At 41.1% G+C, this 25,991-nt stretch overlaps 1 protein-coding gene across 5 annotated transcripts in view; it reads right to left on the bottom strand.

Moving 5' to 3' along the window:
- The window catches only part of ARFGEF3 (ARFGEF family member 3), an 86,231-nt gene extending 60,880 nt beyond the window's left edge, over window positions 1–25,351 (bottom strand). For all 5 annotated transcript variants that reach the window (XR_010720016.1, XM_066178959.1, XM_066178957.1 and 2 more), the window contains exons 1-4: window positions 25,206–25,351; window positions 24,066–24,117; window positions 11,856–11,937; window positions 8,598–8,729 (exon numbers count right to left, since the gene is read on the bottom strand). Coding sequence is in view for 4 of the 5 variants with exons in the window: in XM_066178959.1 (XP_066035056.1) it covers window positions 8,598–8,729; window positions 11,856–11,937; window positions 24,066–24,117; window positions 25,206–25,290 (351 nt within the window). In the remaining variant the exon portion in view is untranslated. The remainder of the gene's footprint in view (window positions 1–8,597; window positions 8,730–11,855; window positions 11,938–24,065; window positions 24,118–25,205) is intronic.
- Window positions 25,352–25,991: the final 640 nt, after the last annotated feature.

The raw sequence follows: 25,991 nt of genomic DNA, 5'->3' as shown, positions 1-25,991 counted from the left end.
ATTTTGATTATGCCACACCAAATGTGACAGTTCCAATGTGACAGAATGAGCATGTTTTCTATCTGAAAACACCTTCTCACAGCTCTGAGACAGCTAAAACTTTTGCACTAGGATTTCTTCAGGCAAGAAACAAAGCCTACTTTTCTATCCTGCAAATCTTTAAAGCTGACCAACCCTCTGCTTAGATTTTCGAAATTACACATCTGACCAAACCCACAGAGGTCGTTCAGGGATAGAATTCAAGCACAGAAAGGTAGTGAGGAAAAGTCACGGATCCTGGAAAGACGTTTCATTATTGAGATAGTTCAGTTCACTACTGAATGGTTTAGGCAGTTAGCATCTAGCATCCATTTGGCCACATTCAGGCCATTACCACTTCCATTCATTTGGATTCATTAAGGAGAAAGCTCTGCTATTTAATTCAAGACTGGTTTTGGCTAAAATGACCAGGCACCTAAGAACCAGGGGAGTTCTTTAATCACAGTGCTAGGCACTTACCATAGTTATAATTAACTCAGGAAAGGATGAGCTTATCTTGAAGCACACAAGGTAGGTCATTCAATCCACTGGAATTAACCTGGTTACTTATAACTGAGAACATGAATAAAATGACTTTTAAAAATAACCAGAAAGAAGTAAAATGAGACAAGCAAACCCAAGAGGGTCTGGATTTGTAGTTGGCCTACATTACAAAAATTTAACTTATAAAAAGGTTAAGCACTAAGAACTCTATATAGCTTTCTCAGCAGGACTGATCTTAGAAAAAAAAATCTTATTTGCATGATACTCTGCAAGTCTTTACAGAATCCCCTCTTTAACAGAGCAGATGCTAATACACCTCTGAATTATGTATTGGACAAAGTGAGTTATTGCTTATGACAGCTCATATCAGGCACCACTGTTACAAGAACTACCTTCAGGCAGAACTTTCTTCTACACATTTTCAGCTTTTTTTTTTCTTTTTAACAGAAATTTTAAGCCAGTTCTGAATTAAAGCATGCAACTGAAGTTGCATCATTGTTTTTATTTTTACTGTATTCAAAGCATAGTCTGTCTCTGCTCAGAAGATGACTGGACTGCAATTTACATTGCAAGGGATATAGAAAAATGTTTGCAACAATGCAGTGCAAAAAATATACTGAGAGGAAAAAACAGACTCTTGTTCCCAAATTCTATATAATTAAAACGCATAGATAAACAGTAAGTACCACCAATTGGGTTGCTGCTTCCCATCCTGATAATGACAGTCTCTCCACTCCATCACCACTGAGAATTTCTATTTTTACTGCTGCACCAATTAATTCTTCTTTTTAATAGGCACTGATCACTGTCTTTATTTCTATACAAAACTATTATATATGGTGTGCCTCAAAGAGGCAGGGAATAACATAGTTTACACACACCTTTAAATGCAAGTTGTTTTAGTCCTCCATTTGATTTTACAGTTCAAGGCAAAGCAGAACAGTTCTAAATTATATTCCACTAAGAATAAACACATTGCATGTGGAAAAATAGATTTCATAAACATTAATCTTAGAACAATGAGAAGATATGTATCTGAGAGAGCTCATGAGTGATTATCTCATTTATTAATATTCAAGAAAATGGTGTAGAATATAATCATCCACAGAGACTGGGACTGCACAGTTGTGTTATGTCAATATTTTGGATCAAACACTTTGGAGCCACTTTTCAAATACATAAGTTGTTCTCTGTCTTGGAGGGCCAAAGACCTGCTCAAAAGCAACAAAGTTCCTGACAAATTTTCTGAAATAATTAACCGTAAGTTTTGCTTAGTTGGTCAAGCACAGTCCAGCTTCATTCAATATTTGCACCAGATCAGGACTACCTCCCTGAACCTGTAACAACATGGTTGTACAGACCCTCAAACAGGTCAACCATAATTGCTATAAAAACTAAGGCAAAAGAAAAAAAAAAAAAGTTGCTAAACTTTCTCCAACTCCTTGTAGACTTTCAATAATGACCTTCTCAAGTGACTAATTTGACACTGTAACTGGAGCCCTAACAATTTAATTAGTTGCTACAGATTATAAATTAATAAAAACTAGGAGATGACTCTTAGCACGCAAAGAATCACTTTGCACCTTTAAAGCATTATGGTGGCAATCTTGGAAAGAACAGTTGCTAATACCCAACCTAAAGACAATCTGTCCTTACACAAAGTTTTGTCACAGAACTCTAAGTCAGATCTCAGTTCTGAATATATCCAAAATGAAAACTGAAATCACAAAAAGAGCTGCCTAGTATTATTACTGGAGAGCTCCCAAATGCTGTATTAATGGAACAATGAAAAGACAAAGAGAAAAGATTGCCTTGACACAGCAGATTTAGCAAGGGTTCATTAAACTTCATTCACAGATGAAAAAGACTTCTGGCTGACTCCTCACTGAAAGCCTACAGAAGAAAAATCATAAAAAATTTGCTCATCAGCAAGAAAAACACCTAATCCAAAAATAAACGCAAGCTGGAGTTACAGGGAATAAACTAATCTTTCCTAAATGAAACTGCTGTTCACTATGGATAATAGGTAAATAATGGAAACTAGAAGAGTCTTCCCTCTAAAGCTACTTTGGAAGACTATTTTTTTGTTTCAAAGCAATCCTCAAGTCTATTAAAAAACCAAAACCACCACAACACAGGTAGCTGCAACTCAACTGTGTGAAATCTTCTCAGATGTAGTAAGAAACAAAGCTTGGAGTCTTCACTGACAGAAACACCATATATATTCATAACATGTCTGGTATATCACCATTAATTAGAACAGTGAAATAACGAACAGGTATTTGGAAAAACATCAAATCTAAAAACTGAGTTTCTTCCACAAGAGGACATTATTCTCTTTCTTGCTTGAAAATTTCTGTCCTGCAAGCTCTAAATTTCCTGGGAAATCTGAACACACACTGAACTGAAATGCACTGAATTATATGATAAGGTTGTCTCTGTGACTGAAAAAACCAAAACAATGCAGTAGAAAGGGAAATTTTACATGATCAATCACACCTTTGTCCTAAGAGCAACTTTCTTACTTCAGCACACGTTATATTACAGTGTATCTGGTTTATCTGGAGAACTTGTTTCTCTGTGAGGACTCATGCAGTAATTTGCAATTCTTCATTAAACACTTTTGTTGTTATCTGAGAAAAATGTTATCACAGTCAGATAGAAGTACTGCATTATTAAGAAGGTGGTCAACTCATAAATGAAAGTGACTATAAAATGCATGAGAAAAAAAAAGAAAAAAAGAAGAAAAACACCTCAAATATCCCTGCTGTTTAGTATTCCTTCCATACTTCCCACTTCCTCAATATTTGGTTTCAGCTGTTTGAGTGCCACAGTTACACTCAAAGCCTAGTTGTAGTTCTTTCTGGAGCCTTTCCTGGAGAGATAGCATTTTAGGGTCAGGGCTAGTGATGAAAAAATACCAAAAGCTCAAAGAGAGAAAGTAAATAAATATCACAGAATTGCTGAGGTTTGAAGTGACTGCAATCCAGAGGTTCAGCTATAGATTAGATTCCCAGGTTCCTTTTCCACTGCTGATCTGACAATATTTGACAGTGTTTTTGTCAATACTATATGTATTCCTCCAAGCAAAGGTCTAATTGCACAAAGTAGAAGTACTTCAGCCATTTTAAAAACATCTGAAGCCAGAATTTAAAAGCATCAAGCCAGGGGGAAAAAAAATCAGGATCCCCTGACTCCGCAACTGAACTCAAAAGTGAGTATTAAATTTCAGTCCAGAACATGCCCTCCTTCTGCTGCAGACTATCTGTAGCTTGTTAGTCTAGTGCTTAACACCAACAAAATGTTCCCACCTCTCAATGTGAGACACACCCTTGAATTTCACTCACTTATAACATGACATCACGTCACACAAAAAAAATTTTCCCGCTTCTGAGCCAGCCCCACTGCATGATCGTGTTCATCCAAGGAAAGTGCTAAATTACTGTCCACCTGATTTTTTCTATGCATCTGCAGCCGTAGAAATAGCGCAGTGAGTCACTTTGGTATCTCACTGATAAAACATTGCATTTGATTAGTGATCAATATATCTCTTCCCTCCTACATGAATATTCTATAGAAAATATAAAAGTGTAAATATTTAATTATTCCATTTGAAACTGAAATCATTGATGTTAAACAAAACCATCATCTGTATGATTGCATGATTTTTCCCTTCCTTTGAGCATAGTAAAACACAAACTGGTAACACAGAAGGCTTTTCAGTCTTATAGCAACAAGGATGACAACAGCAAAGATCAATACTAAAGTAGCTCTGTGTCAGATACACTATTCCCTCTAGTCACACTTTCTGCATTATCTGGTTCCTCGGTATCTTTTAATATAAATTAAAGCACCTAAATAACCTCAACTTTAGTCCCTGGTGTGAAAATCTCTACCATAAAATACATCAGAGATAAAGAGAATACATGGAGTGGGTAGTAATTGAGATATTCTAAAGAAATATTTGGCTTAGCAGTTAAATAACATACAAGTCTGAATGCAAAATTTATCCACCCAGACAGCTTGCTTTGGTTTGTGGGAAATCAAATCCAGTTAGTACACCTGTGTTTGTTATTCATGCCCATTCATGTCAAAGAGAAACCACAGCCTTTCCCCCTTCCCCACTGGAAAGACCACTGCCTTTTTTGGGCATAAAAGTGCTGTTGGCTTAAGAATTACCCAGTGCTTAGCAATTATAAGGGTGTCTGTCACCGGTAGGGACACGAAAGAACTACACTCACTCAGGTTCAGAGGTGAGCAGAGAAAGAGAAAGTTTATTATTATTTGTGATTTAAATAGTATTTGGAGTTTGGTCAAGGATTGGTAGATGAGAGGAACACTTTTCTGACCCTAGTGGTCAGTTCACCAGTCCATCAGAGACTGGAATGAAAACAATTTACTTGTTTATGTTATATCCATGAGAGACTCCACTAGAAATATGTAAACAGCCATCAGAAGGCTAAAGAATCAAGGCGACAGGTGTCATGCAAGAAAAATAAAAAAAGGACTTTGGAGTATCACTTCTATTCTGGAAATTCAAGGGAGGAATTTCCCCATATAATCACTCTACATAAAAAACCTAAATAGAAAGACCCCAACTAGTATTCAGAAGAAGCAGAGACAAGCCAAGTTTATGCAAAGGTAAGTGGTACCCCACCTAGCACAGAAGAGAGAGATAACGAGAGAGGAGAAGGCTTTGAGTTCATCCTGACAGTTGCATTTGGTCAGTATAAATCTTCCCTGGCTGCCCAGGATGCACTCCTGCACAGACCCCAGCCCTGGCCTTTAAGTCTGAATGCTATCAGAGTGCTGGCTTTGTGATCCTTCAATCTAGCAATCCACAGAGCATTCCATAACACTCATGCTTAAAAATCATGAGGATTTTGTACCCAGTCACAAATTAGTCAATGCCCTTCCCTTTTTACAACAGAGGCCCCAACTGTTTGCTTTTTTTTTTCAGTTCCAGGAGAGATCCAGGTTGTGGAAGTCAGGCTGGCTGGGGTAAACAGCGGGCTGGCCTCGATTGGTCACATAGGAGGCATCTACTTAAGGCCGTGGGAAGCAGGATGTTGAGAGGGAAAACAACTAGCTAGGTTTTGGTGAGAAGAACAGGATTATGGGGGTAGTTATGTTGATTAGGTGATTCCATACTAGGCAAAGTTCCTCGTTCTTGTCTATGATTGGTTTGTAACACTTGCTATATAAGGTCATGTTTCGAGTTCATGTTGATGATTGGTTCCCTACCCTCAGATGTAACCCTAAAGATGGTTAAGCTTACTCCATTGTTATGTCTTTGGAGATTGTCCTCTATGCCCTTTGTTGTTTTGCTCATTATTAAAGTTTACTTTTCCAGGCTGCTCAATTGTTCCCATCTCTATTTCATGTGCCACCCCCAGCTGGTCCAGTTCTGAGGTCGTGATGCTGACGTGACACCAGCTAGCACTCCTCTCCATTTATTTACAGCAACCATTACAGCTACTCATACCATTCCTGTCTAAGGATGGCCCTTCACAACACTTGACGTGCTCCAAAAGAGTGTGAAGCAAGGCAACTAACTGCCCTTGCACCTCTTTTCCTGTGTTCTTCCTTTCACTGCCAATTCCAACATGCAGTCATCTGAATGTAAAAAGCATCTTTACAGAATGCTCTCCTCAGCTAATCAGATCCCTTCACATTTCCATCTGTAACACAGGTGAGTCACAAAAAAAATTACATAAATATCCAAGACATATTTTTTGACAGTATGTGAAGTATAAATTTCTGGTATAATCTTACTGGGAACAGCAGGAGATACTTTGGATAGGATTTAAAAAAAACCCAAACACATTTAGGTGATTTAAGAACTTACATGCCAGCAACTTACCGTAAATTCTGTACTCCTGCATGTCTACTTTCACACTGATTTTGTACGACTAAAAGCTTTTGTGTAATCTTTGATGGTTATATTCTTAACACCTGTGAGACTGGTGCAACTGTGCAGCGAGTCACAAAGAACCAGGCTGGCACACAGATGACACAGTTTTACACAAGCCTGCTCACACTCAGGAGTGTGTAATATCTATCTGCACTAAAGATGTATTTTGTCTCCTCCAGATGGAATAACACAGTCTAATATACATAATAAGCTGTCTTGAGGACATATTTTAGCAGATCCAGGGATATAAACACATTGCTGAGACCAGCTGCTAGAAATCTCCCTCCTTCCCCCGCACAAGGGGTTTAGCCATTCACCAGGCCTGGGTTAGCTAACAACATTTTCAAGTGTTCCAATGGCATCTGTAACCTTCAGGTTACAATCTGAAGAGATGTCTGCTTGATTAGACTGTCAGGTAAGGCTCAGATCTAATGCGTCTGAGCTTTAACTGTCCTGATCACAATATGTTTTGGCCCTCTGGTCTCTTGAAATATTTAAATCAGGACAGAATTTTGCTTTGTTCTCAGAATGTAAAGTTGAAGTTGTAGCCTGATTTCTACCATACACACATTTGGCTCAGAAAAGGATTTGCACACCAAAATTTCATTTAGTGAAATTAAGACTATGTTCTCTTCTCTCTTTTGCACTTAAACTGGAACTGAACATGTTTTTCTAATTTAAAAAAAAAAAAAAGCATACATAAACACAAGGTTTTGGCTTGGGTTTTCTGTGGTTTGATGTTTTGAAATTATTTTTGCTTCTCACATGTCAAGACAACTTGAGAAGATATTTACTCAGAACTGTAGCAAAATACAGTGTTCACATTCTTATTGTGGGGGCTTTGCATCGCAGATGTACATTAAGGCTTTCAAAGAAACTGTGCACGCAGATTCTGAATCTGTAACACTCAAGAATGTAAAAAAACACCAACTTGCAAAAAATCACTGCATTTCAAGAGGGACCTGTTAGTTCAGTACTGCAAGTACTTAATTCTTCCCCTTTCCCTCTGTAGAGACAAAAGAGGCAGGAAGGAGGTGTGCCGAGTTAGGAATGCAGATCAGGGTGTCATCAGTTAAGCCTGGGGCAGAAGTCTGTTGCCATAAAACAGGCAACAGTCCACGCAAATACTACTCCCTTTTTTTGTTGCTAGGTCCACCCCTCTGCACATTCTTACACTGTGTGCATATTCCACCTCCAGTGGTAAAGAGTACAGCTGATAGAGAGCAGTTTCAGAGTGGGTAACGTATATTCATTAGACCCAAGACGTCCTATGGAAGAAACAAAATAACTAATCTATGCACTTAGAAATAAAGGATGGTCAAGGAATAGATCCAAATAAATCAATTAGCACTAGGTATAATGAACATGCAAAAAGGACCACCAGGTTTGTTCCAAAATGGCTTCAGCCAACAATCAGCTATAGCACCACAAACCCTGCAGCACAAATTTTATACCCAAACATCTGAAAACTGTCCACCATCATCTTGCTTTTTACAAATAATACAGGTATTGCCAATACTGATTTAGAGAAGTGACTTCTAAGTCATACAACCAACGATCACAGGGCAAGGAATTTTGGTATTGTCTTCCCCCCAAAACAGTATCTTCTGGCAGCTGAGCTTCCTAGCACGTTCACAGGTGAATGCCTGAGTATTCCTAGAAATGGAAGTTCTGACAGAGGATATAAAACAATATTTTCCCACACTGGTTTAGGGGCATTTTGATGCCTAAACAAATCATGCTCCATCATTAGAATTTTACAAAGAGAAAATACAACTAACCAATTACACGGCACCTATGCACACACAATACAAAATTACATGTGTGCACAGCCCACCTCACGACCATTAAAGCTCAGTAACAAAGTTCCAGATCTACCGGTCATTTATCTGTGCCCTCCCATGGAGGAAATTGATTGTCCTGCTCAAGTTTGCTAAAACTGGAACCACCAGTATTCTGAATCTTAATGTAAACTATCTCCTATTTAATCCAAGGAAACACAAAATAGAAATGAAAACAACTGACATCTGCCAGTAGGAAAAGGAAATCAGATACTGTCCTAAAATGAAGATTTTTCAAGGCAACAGCCAATTTATTTGCTAACTCCAGCATTCAGTCATTCAACCTTTGTTGCAAGCACTGACGTGTGTGAAACACTAACCTTCATCACTTCAACTTGCAGGTCTTCATTGAGCGAAGGAGTCACTTTGACAGCATTCAGCATCTGATTAAGCAACTGTTTCTCATCTGAGTCTGTTTCCACGGATACAAACCTCTCATCAGACAGCAGCTTCTGCAGAGAGAAAATGGCAAAGTACATGTTGAGACAAAAACTGTCTCGGCAAAGTACGGCACCTAAACCTATTAGCACTTGGTACTAGGCCGGTTAGGCTTTCTGTGTAAAATTTTCAAATTAATCCAATAATATAAAATATTAGAAAAACAGCAAAGCTGGGAGATCTGTGTCATGTCAGCTGTCATTCTAGTATCATCTTTGCCCATCCCACTTCCCCAGTGACTACAAGAAAGCAGACATCAGTAACTGATAAATCACTTCAAATAATGTCCTCAGCAAAACCTCACAGTATTTTAGAAGCTGGGAGAGTCAGGAACCTTTGCAGCCCCCAGACCGTCAAAACAACAACAAATAAAACAAAATTTTAAAAACACAAAAAACCAAAAAAAAACCCCCCAAAAACCCCCAAAAAACCAACTAACCAACCAAACAAAAAAACCCACAAAAAAAAAACACACAAAAAAACCTACTCAGGTAGTATCCTGGCATTAAACTAGTGCTATCAGATCTCCTGCCCAACAGGAGACAGTCACCAATAGTGTACAGAGCACAAGTGCTGTGGAGGTGGCACTTCTGATCCCTGGCAAGATGTGTTTTGTGTCATACAGAAGTTGACCATTAATGGATACAATCAAGTCCTCAGATGAAGAGTACAGTTAACAAGTGACTTAACACAGATACACGTAGAAACCAACCCAAGCTGAGGTGATACCAAAATTCCTTGTCCTGACATTGGTTAGTTGAACTGAATTCAATACAGACTCACTGTATTATTCAGACTGACTATTTTAGACTGATCAGATTTACTTTGCCCAGTATCTCAGAAACTATCTCCTGACATCGTCAATGGCACTATTTCCTTGGAGTTCTACCAAAAATGCTTCTTCCATATAGTCTATAACCATCTTCATGGGTGTCTCTTATCAGTGGCAGGCATCCTGCAGGAGATATATCCACACAAGTCTTTTCCCAGCTCCAATCTTCTCAGAAGATCCCACAACAGAGCAAAAGTAGCTTGTCTTAGATCCCAGGAACACTACCTTGTTCTGTCCTAGTAGAGACTTCGAGCAGCCCACTTCCCTCTCTACACTCTGCGTCACTTTTGTACTGATACTCATCCTCAGCTTCAACCTTGCAGTGTATTTCACTGGTTCACTCCTTATTTTTTATGCTTGTACTGGTTTTGGCTGGGATAGTGTTAATTTTCCTCATAGGAGTTCAAAGAGTGCTGTGTTTTGGATATGTAACCAAAACAGCACTGAGAACACGCCCATGTTTTGCTATTGCTGAGCAGAGCTTAGGCAACGGTCCAGGCTGCCTGTTTCTCACACTGGTTCCCCAGCAAGCAGGCTGGGGATGCAGAAGAGTTTGGCAGGGGACACAGCTGGGACAGCTGACCCCAATGCGACCAATGGGAAATCCCAAACAATATGACACTGGGCTCAGCAACAACAGCGGGGCAAAGAAGGAGGAAATGGAGGGGACACAGACATTCAGAGTTAAGGCATTTGTCTTCCAACATAACTGTTACACATGATGGAGCCCTGCTTTCCTAGAGATAGCTGAACACCTGCTGCTCCATGGGAAGTGATGAATGAATTCCACACATTCATTTATTTGAATATGCAGTTTTGCTTTTGCTATTAAACTTTGTCTTAGCCCACAACTGTCCTCACTTTTACCCTTTTGATTCTCTGTACCATACCTCTCAGAGGGAAAGAGTGAGTGGGTAAAGCTGAACTGCCAGACAGGGTTTAACTCACAATGTTTAAAGTATTTCCCACATATCAGAATATCAAGTGTTTCAGTACTGTACAGCCTGATGAGATTTAACTCAGTCTGCAATGAGAATAATGGGGTTTTCTATTTAAAGAAGAATGTTTAGTTCAGTATGGGAGATATGGAGCTGTTGGAGAGAGTACAGGGAAGGTCTGCTAAGATGACAAAGGGACTGGGGCATCTCTCTTACGAGGAAAGGCCGAGAGCTAGGACTGTTTAGACTAGAGAAGGCTCAGGGAGGATCTCACCACCATATATAAATACCTGAAGAGTGTTTGCAAAGAGAACAGACAGGAACTTTTCAGTGGTACCCACTGACAGGACAAGAAGCTCTGGGAAAAAAATGAAGCACAGAAGGTTTCCTCTGAACACCAGGAAAAAAAACTGTAAGGGTGATCAAGCACAGGTTGTCCAGAGACTTTGTGGTGTCTCCAGCCATGGAGGCAGCTCTTTTCCAGTCTCAACAGTCCCAGCTCTCAGCCCTTCCTCATAAGAGAGATGCCACACTCCCTTTGTTATCTTAGAAGCCCTTCCCTTCTACAACCACACCATCTCCCAATACGGGGAACTCTCTAACCAAATGTCTGACACCTCACATGCAGGATTAAGTGAATTTGAGCAACACACTTATATCCTTATATTCCCAGAACAACTTCATTCTGGCCCTCCAAGGGAAAAAATCTTTTTTGGAAAATGGATTTTACACCCCAGCAGTGTGCCCAGCCTTTTCCACGACTAGCATCCTCCTAGTGATAAGCATTTACCGACTTGTACTCATTTGTCCAGTTAAAAAAACAGTAAACTGCTTTAGTTTTTATACTGTCAAACCCAGGAGAGTCTTTTTGTTTCTTGTGCTGCACTGCTGTTTTCTTTTGCAATTCCATAGACTTCCAAATCAGATGGCATTCCTACTGTTTTCAGTGCACAAAAACCCCAGATAAGTGACCGCACATAAAAAAAACAGGTCCCAGATCTTCTATTAACCTCTCCATCTTCCAAGCACTGCTATCCTCTTTTGTAATCAAAGAAAACATCAAGTCTTGGCTTAATTTCTAAGATGCTTAGCAGTGGCAAACTTTTCTGGGAGTAGCACAGGGCACACAAAGAAGATTACATCTACATTTCAATGTTAAAATCCAGGACCTCCCACTTATTTGCAAAACATTTTTAGCTTCTACAAAATCACCAGCCTTTACTTGCGTCCTAACTTCCAAACAGAAATGTGAACGTTATTCTTAGGTTTATCTGAGGACAGAGGCTTTTTCTGCATTATTTTTCAAAAGAAAATCCTAGATTTTCATGACACCCACTGCCTGCCAACACACTCCTACTCTAAACCCATACCTGCATCCCTGCTAGAGCCTGTTGGGCCAGCTTCATGCTCTTTGATTCCAGAGCCAGTTGAAGAGGAAGGAGACACTTCTCCCTAGGGAAAATGAAAAAAAAAAAAAAGTGAGAGGGAAAAACGCAACTAAAATTGTTATTCAAGTAACATTCCAGAAGAGCTGTATGAGTTTCAGAAACATCATGCTTGCATATAGCAGCCAAAGATAATTTCACAATTCTGTGAAGCACTTTTACCCTCCAAAGAAAGCTGGCATATTTCTTTACAAATCTCTAATCCAGAAAGCACCTTAAGTGCTTTTACATTGGGACTTAGTTATACTGCCTCTGTTAAAATGAGGAGAACTCACATTTGAAATCAGCAGATCAAAAGGTGGCAAAACAAGGTACCTGTGCCTTAACTGGTACTCCATCAGCCAGACACAAACAGGAAAAAAAAGGAAAAAATTACTACAGTGTATAGTACTAACTGAAGAATGCTAAAAACTGATGGTTATTTAGACCTGCATTTCTTCTGGGCAAAACATCACATTTTTTTTAGACTTTCTACAGATTCTTGTAAGAGCATACAAACATTTTGGGCATTATTACTATAGAATGAATTTATTCTCACATTAAAATGGAAAGAGAGGGGAAAATGAAGAAAGTCATAAGCCACTGGAGTGAATCCAGTTCAGCTTCATGATAATGAAGACAGGTGGGAGCTCCTATGGCTTATGTGTAGCTACCCCGCACATCAGCATGTTGCCTGCCATCTGTCATCACATACTGCAATGAGCAGAGAACAATGAGAGCTTTGATACATGTCCCAAAAAGAAGAGCAAAAAATGACAAACAGGAGGATGGAAATTAGAACAGATTCAATTAGCTGAACTTCCCATCCTTGCTAAAAATGTTTAACTGAAAATCTAATTAAGGTTGCTGCAGACTGTGTTCCCACTGTATTCTTGGAGAAAATAAATTGCCATTGTGTCACTTCCTCTTCTTGTTACACACTCAGTCAATTAAGCCTTTAGCATTTCCATTCTACAGCTATGAAACACCTGCAGAGATATCTTACAAAGTTTGATTAGCTTGAGCACCTTTCACACTTCAGTTCAACCTGCCATTTAAATGCTTCATCTGATAGCATGAGAACATGAAGGACAGGACAGATAATCCTCAGGCAGAACAGGAGAGAATCATGTAAATTAACACAGGCCCTTCAAACGTCTTAAGAATTCCGTTCAATAAGGCTGCAAAATAGGGAATGCAGATCAGAATTACCTCAATGGATTTGAGTGCAGTGAAGTAAGGGATTGAGGTTTCCTCTTATACCTTGCAGCCCTTTTATAATTCCACTCTGTTTTGAGCAGATCCCCACCACAGGATTTCATTGCTTACTGCTCTGTCGGCAGCTCTGTACGGTTAAGTGACAATTCATGCAGGTTTTGTAGTACTACACATGTAAGACATTTTACATAACTGAAGTTCTCAGAATAAGTTGATGCAGAACAATACACTTCAAAACATGTTTAAGAACGTTCTCCACTTACATAATGTACAGAAAGTAGTTTCACACTGTAACTCTTAAGTATCCATACTGTTGCATGCTGGTGTGGACATACATACACGTAGTTTGAGGCACAAATAACAACCCTGATTGAAACACATCAAGTACAACATAGAGGGAGAATGAAAGGAACACCTTTGAACACCTTTTGGAAGCTACCTGCCAGGGCAAGCAAAAAAGCTCAGTGACAGAACCAAGTGCATAATCCAGGGCCAGTAACTCCCAGAGCACAGGCTGTCCTTCCTGAGCTACCCTACTCCATGACTGCCAACTTTGCCAACTGCCGAATGAGTGATGAGAACACACACAGCCTTTATATTCAGCACACCAGGCTACAATGACCTTTTTAGTTGTCCAAGCTTGCTGTGGCTCGACAACCTATCATCTCACCTCTTCCCCTGCAGGTCTGGAATAAGAGATGCTATGGCAGGTCAGTCAAAACAGACTGTCAGAAAGGTCAGAGCAAGACAAATTACTACTGTAAGTAGAGAGATCATAAAAATCTTTCTATTCTCATTGTAATGACAAAAAAGCCTTTAGTGAGAAAAGAATAATGGCTCGTTAATTCACTCTCATGATAAAAACTGTAATGAAGATAGGAAATTGCCTAATCTTAACTCCTTGTTGTTAGTGCCTGGAACACAGTCTCACAGCCCATCTTCCCCTCCTTGACTTAGGGAATGGGGCATAATAAATGAAACATTTTTCCCTTCATGCAAATGGTGATAATCTTATTATTTTTAATCCCATTTCTGAAAATTACAGATTAAAAATAAGACAGCTCTCTGCATTATCTTCCTGCTGAAAATCACATAGGAGAAGCAAAATTCAGAACCTCAAGGCCTTTTCGGCATGCAGTTTGCATTCCATAGAATAATTCACAGCCCAGTCAAAGAACAGATAAGAATTTGATTCACCACTGTTGCCATTTTCTGATACACCGTTTATTAGGCAGGATAACAGTCATAGCCAAAGTCTGACATTTTTTAGTCTGAGTAACCAATGATTGAAAAGATTTTCTCTGTCTTGGCTGCTTAAAAAGAACAGAGTAGGACAGTGTAATATTATTAGCATCACTTACTCAAGCAGAAGAGTTGGCCCATGATGAGAAAATAATTGGTAGAGATGAATCCTCAGAATTCTGCAAGTACCCACAGCTGCTATCCTTTAGTAAACCAAACATAAGCAAACACTGTCCTTGCACAAAAAGGAATGATTCAATTTACATAAAACAAATTCTAGTGTTGTATATACGAACACACGTACATATAAAAATAGAAACATAAATAATTTTTCCTGTACTGGTTTAGAGAACGTTAATAAAAGATTCCACCAACAAGTTTAGGCATAATGAAAGTATTTAAAACCTGGACAAGGAACATGGAATAAATGCATAATTTTTCAAGTAACAGCTCTTCAAGAAGAAGGAAGATTTAAGTCCTTGCTCACATTCTAGAGAAATGATTACTGCAGAAGTATGATCTTACACTTACAAAGAGAATTACAGTCAAGCTACGGTTGGAGAGACGTTTGGAATCCACAGTATATAAATATAGAGCAAGTTCTCCCACCTTCACAAGGCAGGAAGTCAAACCAGATGATTACAACAGACCCCTACAGCACTAAAATTTGTACCTCTATGCAAGTATGTCAAGAGTACTTAGAGACATAGTAGAGCAATAGGATAAGAGACAAAATCTGAAGCCTTCCAGTTAGAACCTTCCTTTTCAAGAAAAAATAACAAATTATCTTTATGACACTGTGCCACTACAAGATGATCACGCACCATTAGACAGCTTTGGTGCTACCGTTTTACATAAGAATGAATAAGCACTCAGTGTTGCAGTTTACAGGTCCTGGGAAAAAAAAAACAACATTTGGGAGACTGTGGCCAAACTATGTAGATGTAAATGCTGACTTACACCACCAGGGCCAGGATTTTACTCCAGTTACTAACAAGCATAGAGACACTTGTGGGCGTGTTTCCAAATCACGAGATTTGCCTCATATATTTGCACATATCAGGTGAGCTTCCACCTTTACTAATAACTAAAGCAATTGTAATTTCTGGCTGAAGGCATTTTCATTTTTCTGCCTCACCACTTGCATCTTATTTTTTTAAAAATCTCATTCTTTTCCTTCTCACAGAGCACAAAACTCTTTACTTTTATCCAGTTACAATGGAATGGAAAGGCTTATTCTCCTCTGACTTAAGTTTAACACTCCCTTTCTTTCCACATCAGATTTTCTCACCTCGGGTGCTCAGATCAGCTCTCTCTGAGTTCCATCCAACTCAGTATTTAATTTTTCCTTCCTCTTTCTTTCATGTATTTCCTCCTCCCTCCAATCCCTTTGCTTTTCAAACCCAGACACAGTCTTCATCCAACAGTTAAATAAGCTTGCCTTTGCAGGGAAATATGAGTTGCTTATCAGAGGATGTTTAATGACACAGGGGAAAAAAAGTGCAGAATAATGCCTAAATGTAATTTCACAGTTTCCGAGCTAGAACTTTAATAATTCTTTTTTCAACCTGGAATCTTGAATAAGATTGCAATTTAAAACTGCTTGGTATTAAAGAAGTGACAATAATGGTATTTATAATATTTTTTATTTACATCCTTTCTAAGATAAATGAATTTGCCACTACAGAAGCAGCATAGCTTTACTCATGGGAAAGGCAAACGTGAGCAATTTAATATTCCAGCCAATCCAGTGCAGCCAAGACCACAGAATTCATAAAATCGTAATTAAGTAGCTCAGCACAGTCGCTCAGCTGGAGAGCACTTCTGAGGTCATTTGCCTCCTTGCTACACTAGCTAATAACATCTTGATTTTAACAGAAACACAAAGTTCCTAGACAGGAACTTGTTGTCAAAATGAAAACAAAACGGAACAACCACAAAAAAACCCCCCAAAAACCAAAAAACAAAACAAAAACATAAGCACAAGGCGTACCTTTACTTGCAAGGAGAGGAAGAGAGACAGCAAAAGATTCTACACAATATTAAAGTATGATGGACAAGGCCAAAATAATAATCAGATGCTTCCAGTCACCAAAGCTCTAGTATCATCTATCCCTGATACGTTATCATTGCTCTCCCTGGAACATCCACCCCCACAGATATTTGCCCTTTGTGCAAGGAACTTGATGACACATGAAAACCTCACCAGGTCTTAATTATAAAGCAATCTGTAGCCTCTAGGTTATTTTGTTGATTATTACTTGAATTAGAGTATGAAATGAGGTGACAAGCTGGACTTGCTCAGCCTACAATTTTGAAAGCTTATCAAACTATTCCATGAAACCTCTCTTCCCTGTATTTGGTAAGTCTGGAAGGGAAGCTAAAGATCTGTCTAGTGAAAGCATTTTTGTTTCATATTTTAAGTACAAAATAAGAAATAAAGTGTTTTATGAGAATAAAGCTTCCATCAGGAGAAGTTAAACAATGCTGGGAGAAGGTAGGGCTGAGGGAACAGAAAAAGAGACACAGAGGTATTATCACATGGACACCCTGCAAATTATCTTATTTTCTCCACTGCAGTTGTGAGTTACAGAAATCAGATGAAGCAATGGGAGAATGAGGTATATTTCTGGTCATTACCAGTTACATTTTGAAGGTCAATGCTGTACTGTGCAATGCCATTCAACTTTCACAGCAGTTCAGTGCTAAATCTTGACAGACCTAAGGGACGGATGCTAAAAATATTCCCATGTTTGCAATGCATTACGTAATTTTATACTCACTGCACTTCAGCATATTCAGTTTCTTAAGCAAACAAACATTCAAGGAAATGAAAGGTAGTGAATTTCCTGCAGCTTTGTTACTTTTCATGGAATGTAAATAAAGGAAATGTGAGAAAATACTTTCATTATTCCCACTCACGCCTTCATTTTCAAAACAAAGAAAACTCATGACTTGCACAGCATCACACAAAGACCAGAGCAGACTAAAGCATCATTTAGCAGGAAAACAGTCCTCTCAGTTTCAGTGCCACCCCTCTTCCCACCCCCAACCACATTTCATTCTCTCAGCCAATTATCAAAAGCCTCACGATGTTCTCATTTCTTCTCTTTTGCAAGCACTGAAAGTGATAAAATGTTTAAAACAAACACACACACTGCTATCCCCATTATCATCCTTAGACCCTTTGGTCAGTATTTCACTTGCATTTGTTGTTAGAAGTCAGACAAACAGTTAAAACTATGGCTGCTCTCACCCCCAGCCCCACGCAGCTGCTCCCTACTCCCATTCTACCTGCTCCCACGAAGAAAATTAACTTCAGCACAGCCAAGACTAGTTCACTGTGGGCTTTCGTCACAAAAGTAGAATGAATTTTTAGAAAAGTCTATAAAAGGAACAAAGACCCAAGGCAGTGGTGATTATTATGGTTCACTAATACAAAGAACATCGGAAAAGGGAGAAAATTAGCTTCAGAAGAAGCAAGCACTGCTCTTCAAAAAAAAAAACCAAAAACAAACAAACAAACAAAAAAAACCCCACCACTAATACCAAACGAGAAAACCTCACTCAAACTGACAGAGTAACAGAAACCATGTGTCTTTTTTCATAACAATGCTAAACTTTGCTCAATACATTCAAGAGTCACAACCCCAGCTAACAGGTTTTCAGGGACTCCTGGGGCTGACCCTACTTATCTCTTTCCCTTTCCTCCCCAACAACTACCATCTTTTGGGGTCCCAGAACAGATGCAAAGTTTTGCTGAGATAAAAATACCTGCCCATTAGACAAGAAATAGGGCCACTTACATACCCCAGATTAAACATGCAGATTGATCCAAAGACTATATCAGTGGCACGTTGCCTTTCTAAACACTAATTTCCTTCCCTCATCTACTCCTCAACATTAGAACCAAGAATGCAAAATTTTAAATCAAGACCAGTGCATATACACCAACCAAAACACCAAATGGACTACGTAAGTGCCCCCAAAAGTCTGGATCCAGGCTGTACACTGCCAGAATGCGAGATGCAGGTCAGTAATCCACACTGTCACTAGAATCTCTTCTTGGCCAGCTGCCTGTCAAAGAACTCATAATTCACTTGCTGAATGGCAGATAGTGACTATGTAATGGTTGAGCAGCATGAGTCACATCCAGCAGTCACATCCAGGAAGAAAGCACAGGAGCACCTAATGCCAGGTGGTTGTGGCAGCAAGGGGAGAAAACAAATTGTTTTAAAAAAAGAAAAAGAGTAAAATAGAGAGAGATATACTAAAACCACCTCCCAGAAAAAAACCCTCAGAGACAACCATTCCTCCCTCCCCATTCCTTACTTCTGTTCATGGGATCTGCTACGTATCAGCTTTTCTAGCCACTCTCTCCCAGAAGAAAGAAACTAACAGAAAACACGAAAAAAATTAAGAGATGGGAGGAGACAAAAATGATGAAATCACAATAGAGATATTTCTTCACAATAGAGAAGATGAAATGCATCCCAAGACTCTGTAAGGGGATGAATTACCTGCAAAGCTAAGTGGAGTGAAAGTCTCTATAGCCTTATTTGTTTGGTGATGATCACACCACAGTTACTTCTTTTATTATTTGTTGAGCATATATAAGGTAAAATGAGTGAGCACGCTGTTTTATTGAAGAGATTATAAACTGCATACTTCTCAAGAAGTGTGTCAAATGCTAATCTAGAGATACAAAAAAAAAAAAAAAAAAAAAAAAAAAAAAAAAAAAAAAAAAAGAGTAGAACTACCACTTTCATACTCAAATGTCCTCATCCCCAATTGTCCATGACTACAAAAAGAGTTCACAAACTGCCTTCAAAAGCTAGCACCAACATGATTAGTACTGGGACACAAGCAGAAGAGGCAGAATGGACACGAACTGGTTATTACACAGGACCCTGTTCCTCACTGACCTCTGACTTTCCAGCTGTAATCTCCCGAAATACTGATCGCTTTTAAAAGGCCGGTGCAAAATCTAAGAGGGATTTTAGTGGGTTGACTGACTGGATGACAGGTTCCCACCAAAGCCATTCTGTCACTCCTCTCCACAACTGGACAGGGGAGAGAAAATAAAATGAAGGGTTCATGATTTGAGATAGGGACAGAGAGAGATCACTCTTCAGATACCACCACAGGCAAAACTGACTCAAATTAGAGATACTAATTCAATTTATTATTACCAAAAACCAGAGCAGGATAATGAGAAATAAGACCTAAATACCTTCCCCCCCCCCCCCATTCCTCCCTCCTCCTGCCCCGCAACACAGGGAGGCAGGGAATGTGGGTTATGGTCAGTTCATCACACCTTTTTCCTGCCACTGCTTAGGGAAAGGAGTCACAGCATGCTTCAACGTGAGTCCCCCACAAGGATGCAAGTCCTACCAGGAAACCTGCTCCAGCATGACCTCCTCTGTTCATGAGTCCACAGGTGCCTGCCAGGAACCTACCCCAGCATGGACCTCCCACAGGCTCACAGCCTCCTCTCAGGCATCCACCTGCTCCAGTATGAGTCTCCTCCACAGGCTGCAGGTGGATCTCTGTGCCCCCATGGACCTCCATGGGCTGCAGGGGCACAACTGCTTCTCCATGGTCTGCACCATGGGCTTTTGGGGAATCTGAGCTCAGGCACCTGGAACACCTTCTCCTTCTTCTTCTTCACTGACATTGCTGTCTGCAGAGTTGTTCCTCTCACATATTCTCTCACCCCACTTTTCCCTGGAAACAGTTACATCTGCCAAACAACTTTTTTTCTTCTTCTTAAATATATTATCACTGAGGGATTGCCACCATTTCTGACTGGCCCAGATTTGGCATGGGGCACTTCTGTCTTGAAGCCAGCTGGCATTGGCTCTGCTGGGCATGGGGGAAGCTTCTGGCAGCTTCTCACAAAAGCCACCCCTGCAGCCCCCCACTACCAAAACCTGGCCATGCAAACCCAATTCGCATTTCTTCCAAAAAGAAAGCCCCTTCAGAAGTCCCAACCAACCTCTTCTTTTCAGCAAAGTCTGTGCTGATAGCAAGTCACTACGTTTTACATAGCCTATAAGGCATGACTTAATGACATAATGCATTCCAAGAAACTCTGGCAATCCCAAGTTTTTTCAAAGCAGTATGTGACTGACAACTGCTGTCTAGCCTCTTATTTTATTCTCTGATATGTAGACAATCCTCCTGAGTATTAAACTGCTCCAATCAAACATTCTTTTTCAAAGCTCATTTTCTTGTGTCTGTTCAGTTACCTTTTATAGCTCATATTTCAGCCTCTAAAATCACAACAAGCCAAGAAGAGAGACTTGTTCAGTGTATAGTGCTGGCCTTAGGGGAGAATTTGCCATCCTGAAAATACCAAAGTGAATATAGCCCAGCTGAGTAGCAAACAACTGTTTGTTGGCAGACAACATTAAGGTCTGTTAAGCTATTTCCTATGTGATCAATTCCCCAATTAAAACACAAGCACATCAATTTCTCTTATCTAATTCATTATTTATAAGTCAGCCACCCAGCCTCCTTAAGCACGTAGTATATATCCAATCTTCACAACTCATATTCAGAGACAAATATCATCGTACTAGACAGATAACAAAAGATCAGTTACCAATGGGTTATGTGACTCTCCCTTCTCAAGAATTCATGGAAAATCTACAGCAAAGCCTTGAACCAACTTACAGCCATTTCCATCTTGATCCACTTCAATCTTTGTTACTATCTCACACCCTTGCCCAACACTCTGAACATAAATTAAAAGTGCTGAAAAATCACACACATACTCCTATCTCAAGGCAAAGCTGACAACACTCCATGGGAGACTCTGCATTTGTTGGAGATTTGTATTTCTTTAGGAAGTGAGCCATTTAAATAATGCCCCTCACTAGAATCAATATGCAAAGTCATTAACAGGGATTTTGATTCATAAGTCTAATTAACATCAAAAGAAAGTTTAACAGCAAAATACTCTCATCTAGCTCCCTGAAGATATATCCAACGGATCTCTATCAAAGTAATTAAAGAATTACATTCCAGCTTGGATGGTCAGTCACTGGGACTCCCTTGGGGCAAAAGGTGCTCCCAAACACAGCAGGCATATGCTATCCAAACTGCTACCAGACAACTGCTGGAAACAGCTCCCATGCAAATGCTACAGCTGAAGCCACCAGTTAATTGCACAGACATCAGGCAACTGTAATGTGGTCTGCCTCATGTTCAGTTACACAAGATGAAACTATGGATAGGTCAGAAACAAGATAGAACACAGAAGTCACCTACACCAATACTACAGTGGTGGCAAGTAAGTAGTTGATATAACACATGTCAGAAACCCCTTGAACTCAAATGGTTATGGTCTGAGGAAGGCAGAGATACCTTGTCCTCCCCATTCTCACACTAGGGCAACAATTTTACAAAAGACAACTTTACAAAGAACCTCTACTCATCCAGAACTGGGGTGTCAGAAGCAGAAAATGGCTTTTTATTTTATACGTAAAAAAGAAGTGAATATACAGTTTACACATCCTCATTCTTGTGAGCAGCCTTCATTCTTCAGTTCTAGAAAGAAAAGAACCTAAGTGTGAAGCGTAGATTAAGGTTCCAGCTGAATGAGCAGCCAGAGGCTGATCTGTGTTACAGCAGCTGATACAACCTGCACCTGATGTAAGATGAAAGCAGAAAAGAGGTATGGCCAAGACATCTCCATCCTGTACCTTGGCTGTGTTTCTGGCCACAGCCATTGCTCTACTTCCAAGACTATTCTTTTCCAGTGTTAGGAACCAAGCCAACACGGTGCTGCTTTTTAACAAGCACCAAGCAAAGAACTTTTATATAATTTGCAGGTTGTGCAGGTGGACTCCAGCCCAAGATGTGGCCCAGTGTACTGATCTGGAGCCTGGAAGTAGCTTGTTATCAGAGAGTGAAGGGTAAGTTTAGCAACAGCTCATCCACTATCTAAGGCTGTGTGGCTGAGCCTTACCAAGGACCCCACAACAAAAGCCTTTGTCCAAATCCTCTTGCGTACCTTTCATTTTCCAAAATATCCAATAATAATGAGTGTATCGCTACTGACAAGTCTAACATTAAGAGCTTATTTAATCATAGCTACACCTGCAAAGGTATTAGCTTTATTTAAAAAGATTTGGATTTACAGTAGAAAAAACACCCCAACTAAACAAATACATCATTAAGAACACTGGAGGAAGAAGAAAGAAAGGCCTCTCTGTAAAGAGGTAGTAAGCAAGTGAAAAGGAAGAAATGTAGTAACAGCTAGCTAACTAATTCATAGAGAATAACACTGAAAGGCAGAGACCACGCACCATATTAAAAATAGAGGCTGATAAATGGGAAGGTGAAGAGCCAAGTTTTCTCCAGCCACAGCATCAAGTAAACATAATTCTAATGGGTCTACTGAGAATTAGTCATCCAGCTGTTTCCATCCTACATTGGAAATGTACTGTGTCTGGTCTGGTCATGTCAGTCCTCTGCTACATCCATCCTCTATTTGATTTGAGGCCTCTTGTGGTCTGCAACTGACAGGATTTTAGAGTGGCAAAAGAACTGCTCCTATTCTTTCCCTGTGTGGTGGCTGCTCTGGAATAACTAGCTATTCAACCCCTAACTTTCCTTGCAAAGCATATATGAAAGGAGCAGCAGGGAATAATGAGGTGTTAAAAACACATCCAGGAGAGTAATATTGTAGCAAAAAAATAGTCCCCTCGGTCAGCAGCTCACAGGGTATATCTAAGAGGACTACAGGACAGGGCAAACATACAACAACAGTCCTACTTACTCCTTTATAAACCTGATCACCTCCGACTGAAGTACTTCTGAGTAAGAAGGGTACCTATGCATCTGATAGATTTCAATCAATTTCTTCAATGGATTTGTTGAAGTGGTTTTTGCCCGCATGCAATCTTTCACCATCCATTACATTCTCCAGTAAGGCAAGCCTAAGCATTTCACATCTTAACTATTAAGCTGTGTGAAAGAACATGCTCTGTCTTAAATAGTGCACTTGCTAGTTTCTTTTGACGATTCCTAATGGTTCTGTCAGAAAGGACAGTGAATAATTTTGCCTATTTACCTACTCCATAACAATGACAATTTCCAAAATGAGATTTTAAATATCTTGACAAATGAGGGCCATGCCACCTCTCCCACTCTATATGTGTACAAATGGAAATGGGAAGAAGGAAGAAGGCTCACTCAAGAAAATCTAGCAAGCTAAAGGGAGAAGTAGGCATAGAAACTGTACTGGTTTAGCTCCTAGTCACTGTCCTAGCTATATGATGATATAACTTTTTAGTTTCTAGAATATTTATTTTCAGTAACAAAACCTGATTTAGATTTCAAAGAACACAAGCACCCTAAGAAGAGCTAAGAAACATCATTGCTTACACTGAAAGATGGAATTTAGCAGGAAAACTCTTTAGACCATAAGAGAGCTCTCCTTTCTAACCAGTGTCACCACTATACATACTCATGGCCATTTTAACACATTTCCTTACATTTCATTCAGGGCCAAAGGCTCACCAGAAAATTATCTACTACTACCAGCCTAGATAGGTGTATCTACAAACTATACAAATCACATAGATGCAGCCTGCTCCTCTGTCTACCTCACTTCTAATTCAAAATTTTTCCTTCAATTTTACTAATACTCACAAGCTCTACAGAACTCAAGTTCAATGTTCTTACCTCAGCTGATATGGAGGTATCTTGATAGCAGCATCGGGAGAATCCAAGGTTTCTGTATAAAGGAAACAACAGGGCTTTTAAAAAAAACTTCTGAGTTCAACCACAGTTAATACATCTGGCTATGGACTCCAAGCCAGCGATCCTAAAGTTTACACCTACTCCAGCTGACAGAACAACAACCACTGCTGCTCTGAGTTGCCAAAGCTTTGCATAAATCTGTCAGGACGTTGCAAGACCAATGAGAAAGCATCAAATAACATCTTTCCCCTTTCACTTATCAGCACTTCGGCAGCACATCCACTAAAACTGAACAGCACAGAGGACACTTGCAGGGCTGCTGCGCAAGACTAACAGCCAATTAATGAAGCAACCCATACAACATCAAGATGAAAGGCCAGTAATAAGACAGCAACAGGTCTGATGCCACAGAATGTTGTAGATATGTATGGTTTAAAAACAAAAAACTAAAGCAATTGAAAGCATCCTAGTTATGCTAATTTAAATTATGGGTCTTGATGATCAGTATTCCAGGTTGTTAGTGTCAAAAAAACACTTCAAGCCACAAACAATCTCTGAAAATGGGTGGATGCTAAAATGTACCTAAGCTTGTACTCCCTTGAAAGATTAACTCGTTACACTGATCATTATATTGCAAGGATAAAAGAACTCATGCAATTCAGAAAAACAAAATTTCCAGCTTTTAAAATAGATTCCCGAACATAAGCCAGCGTAAAAGCTGCTCTGCACGGGCTTTTTTACGATGTTTAAGAGAGGGAGGGAGCCTTTAAAGGAAAAGACAGCACCTACAAAACACACGGAAACTGACAGCTACCGATACCCGTATATCTGCCTCGCAAGAGCCACGAAGCAGATCCAGGCGGTGGGGAAGCCGAGAGACGCGGATGCTCCCCGAGACCGGCAGCAGGTGCCACGGCCCCTTCCAGCAGCGCGGAGCTCCCGGGTATTTTGAACGGCCCAGGTGCCCCGGTCCCTTCCCAGCCGCTGGGGGCTCAGCGGCCGGCGAAGAACAAGTTTGTTGAGGTCTCCCTGCCCCCTCCGTTACAAAACCTCTCCATCGGCGGCTCCTGCCCCGCTCCGCTCCCCCACGGGCGGCCCGGCGCCGCTGCCCGCGCCCCTTACCGATGGCCCAGGTGCAGCTCTCTTTGATGGCCCTGTGCTTGCTGCCCGACGCCTCCTTCTGCAGCTTTCGCAGGATTTCTTCCATCTTGCCTCCCCCGGGATCCTCGCCTAACCGCGGGGGAAGAGGAGAGGCGGCGAGGAAGAGGAGGACGAGGGAGGAGGAGGGCGGCGCGGGCGGCGGAGCGGTGCCGGGGCTGTCCCCGCCGCGGTAGTGCCTACGCGGGAGCGGAGCGCGGCACCCCGCTGCCGCCCCGCTGCCGCTGATGAATCACGCCGAGCTCCATGGCGGGGACACGTCAGTTGTTGCCGCTGCAGAGTCCCTCCTCCTCCTCCTCTCCCACCCCGGGCAGGCCCTGCTGGCGCAGCGAGGCTGGGGCGGGTCTGGCCCTGCCCGCGGGAGCGCAGGGACTCCCTTCCCGGCGCTGGGGTTGAAGGAGCCGCGGGGCAGAGCGGAGCCGGCGCCGCCGGAGCCGGACCCTGCGGCGGCAGCAGCCCCGCGGGAGGCGGGCAGGCGGGTCGCCATGGCGACGGGCGGGCGGGGGGCGCCGGCGGCCCCGGCCTGCCCGCCGCGGGCAGCGGGAGGCGGGCGCTGGGCGTGCGCTCGGGCCCCGCAGCTCCGGCCGCGGCTGCTGCTGCTGTGCCGCTGAGCGCAGCCCGGGCCTGCGGGGCAGGTTCCCGCTGCCCGGCTCTCCGCTCCCGGCGGCGCTGCCGCAACGCAGCCCCGCTGTCCCGCAGCGCCCTGCGGAGCCGCGGGCGCTCCCGCGCCGGGCCGGACGCCGGGAGCCA

This window comes from Chamaea fasciata, unplaced genomic scaffold (assembly GCF_029207755.1).
Source record: "Chamaea fasciata isolate MVZ Bird 193981 ecotype frontalis unplaced genomic scaffold, bChaFas1.0.hap1 SCAF_3, whole genome shotgun sequence".
NCBI lineage: Eukaryota > Metazoa > Chordata > Aves > Passeriformes > Sylviidae > Chamaea > Chamaea fasciata.
The sequence above is the reverse complement of the archived record's forward strand: the minus strand, read 5'-3'. Positions and strand labels throughout refer to the sequence as shown.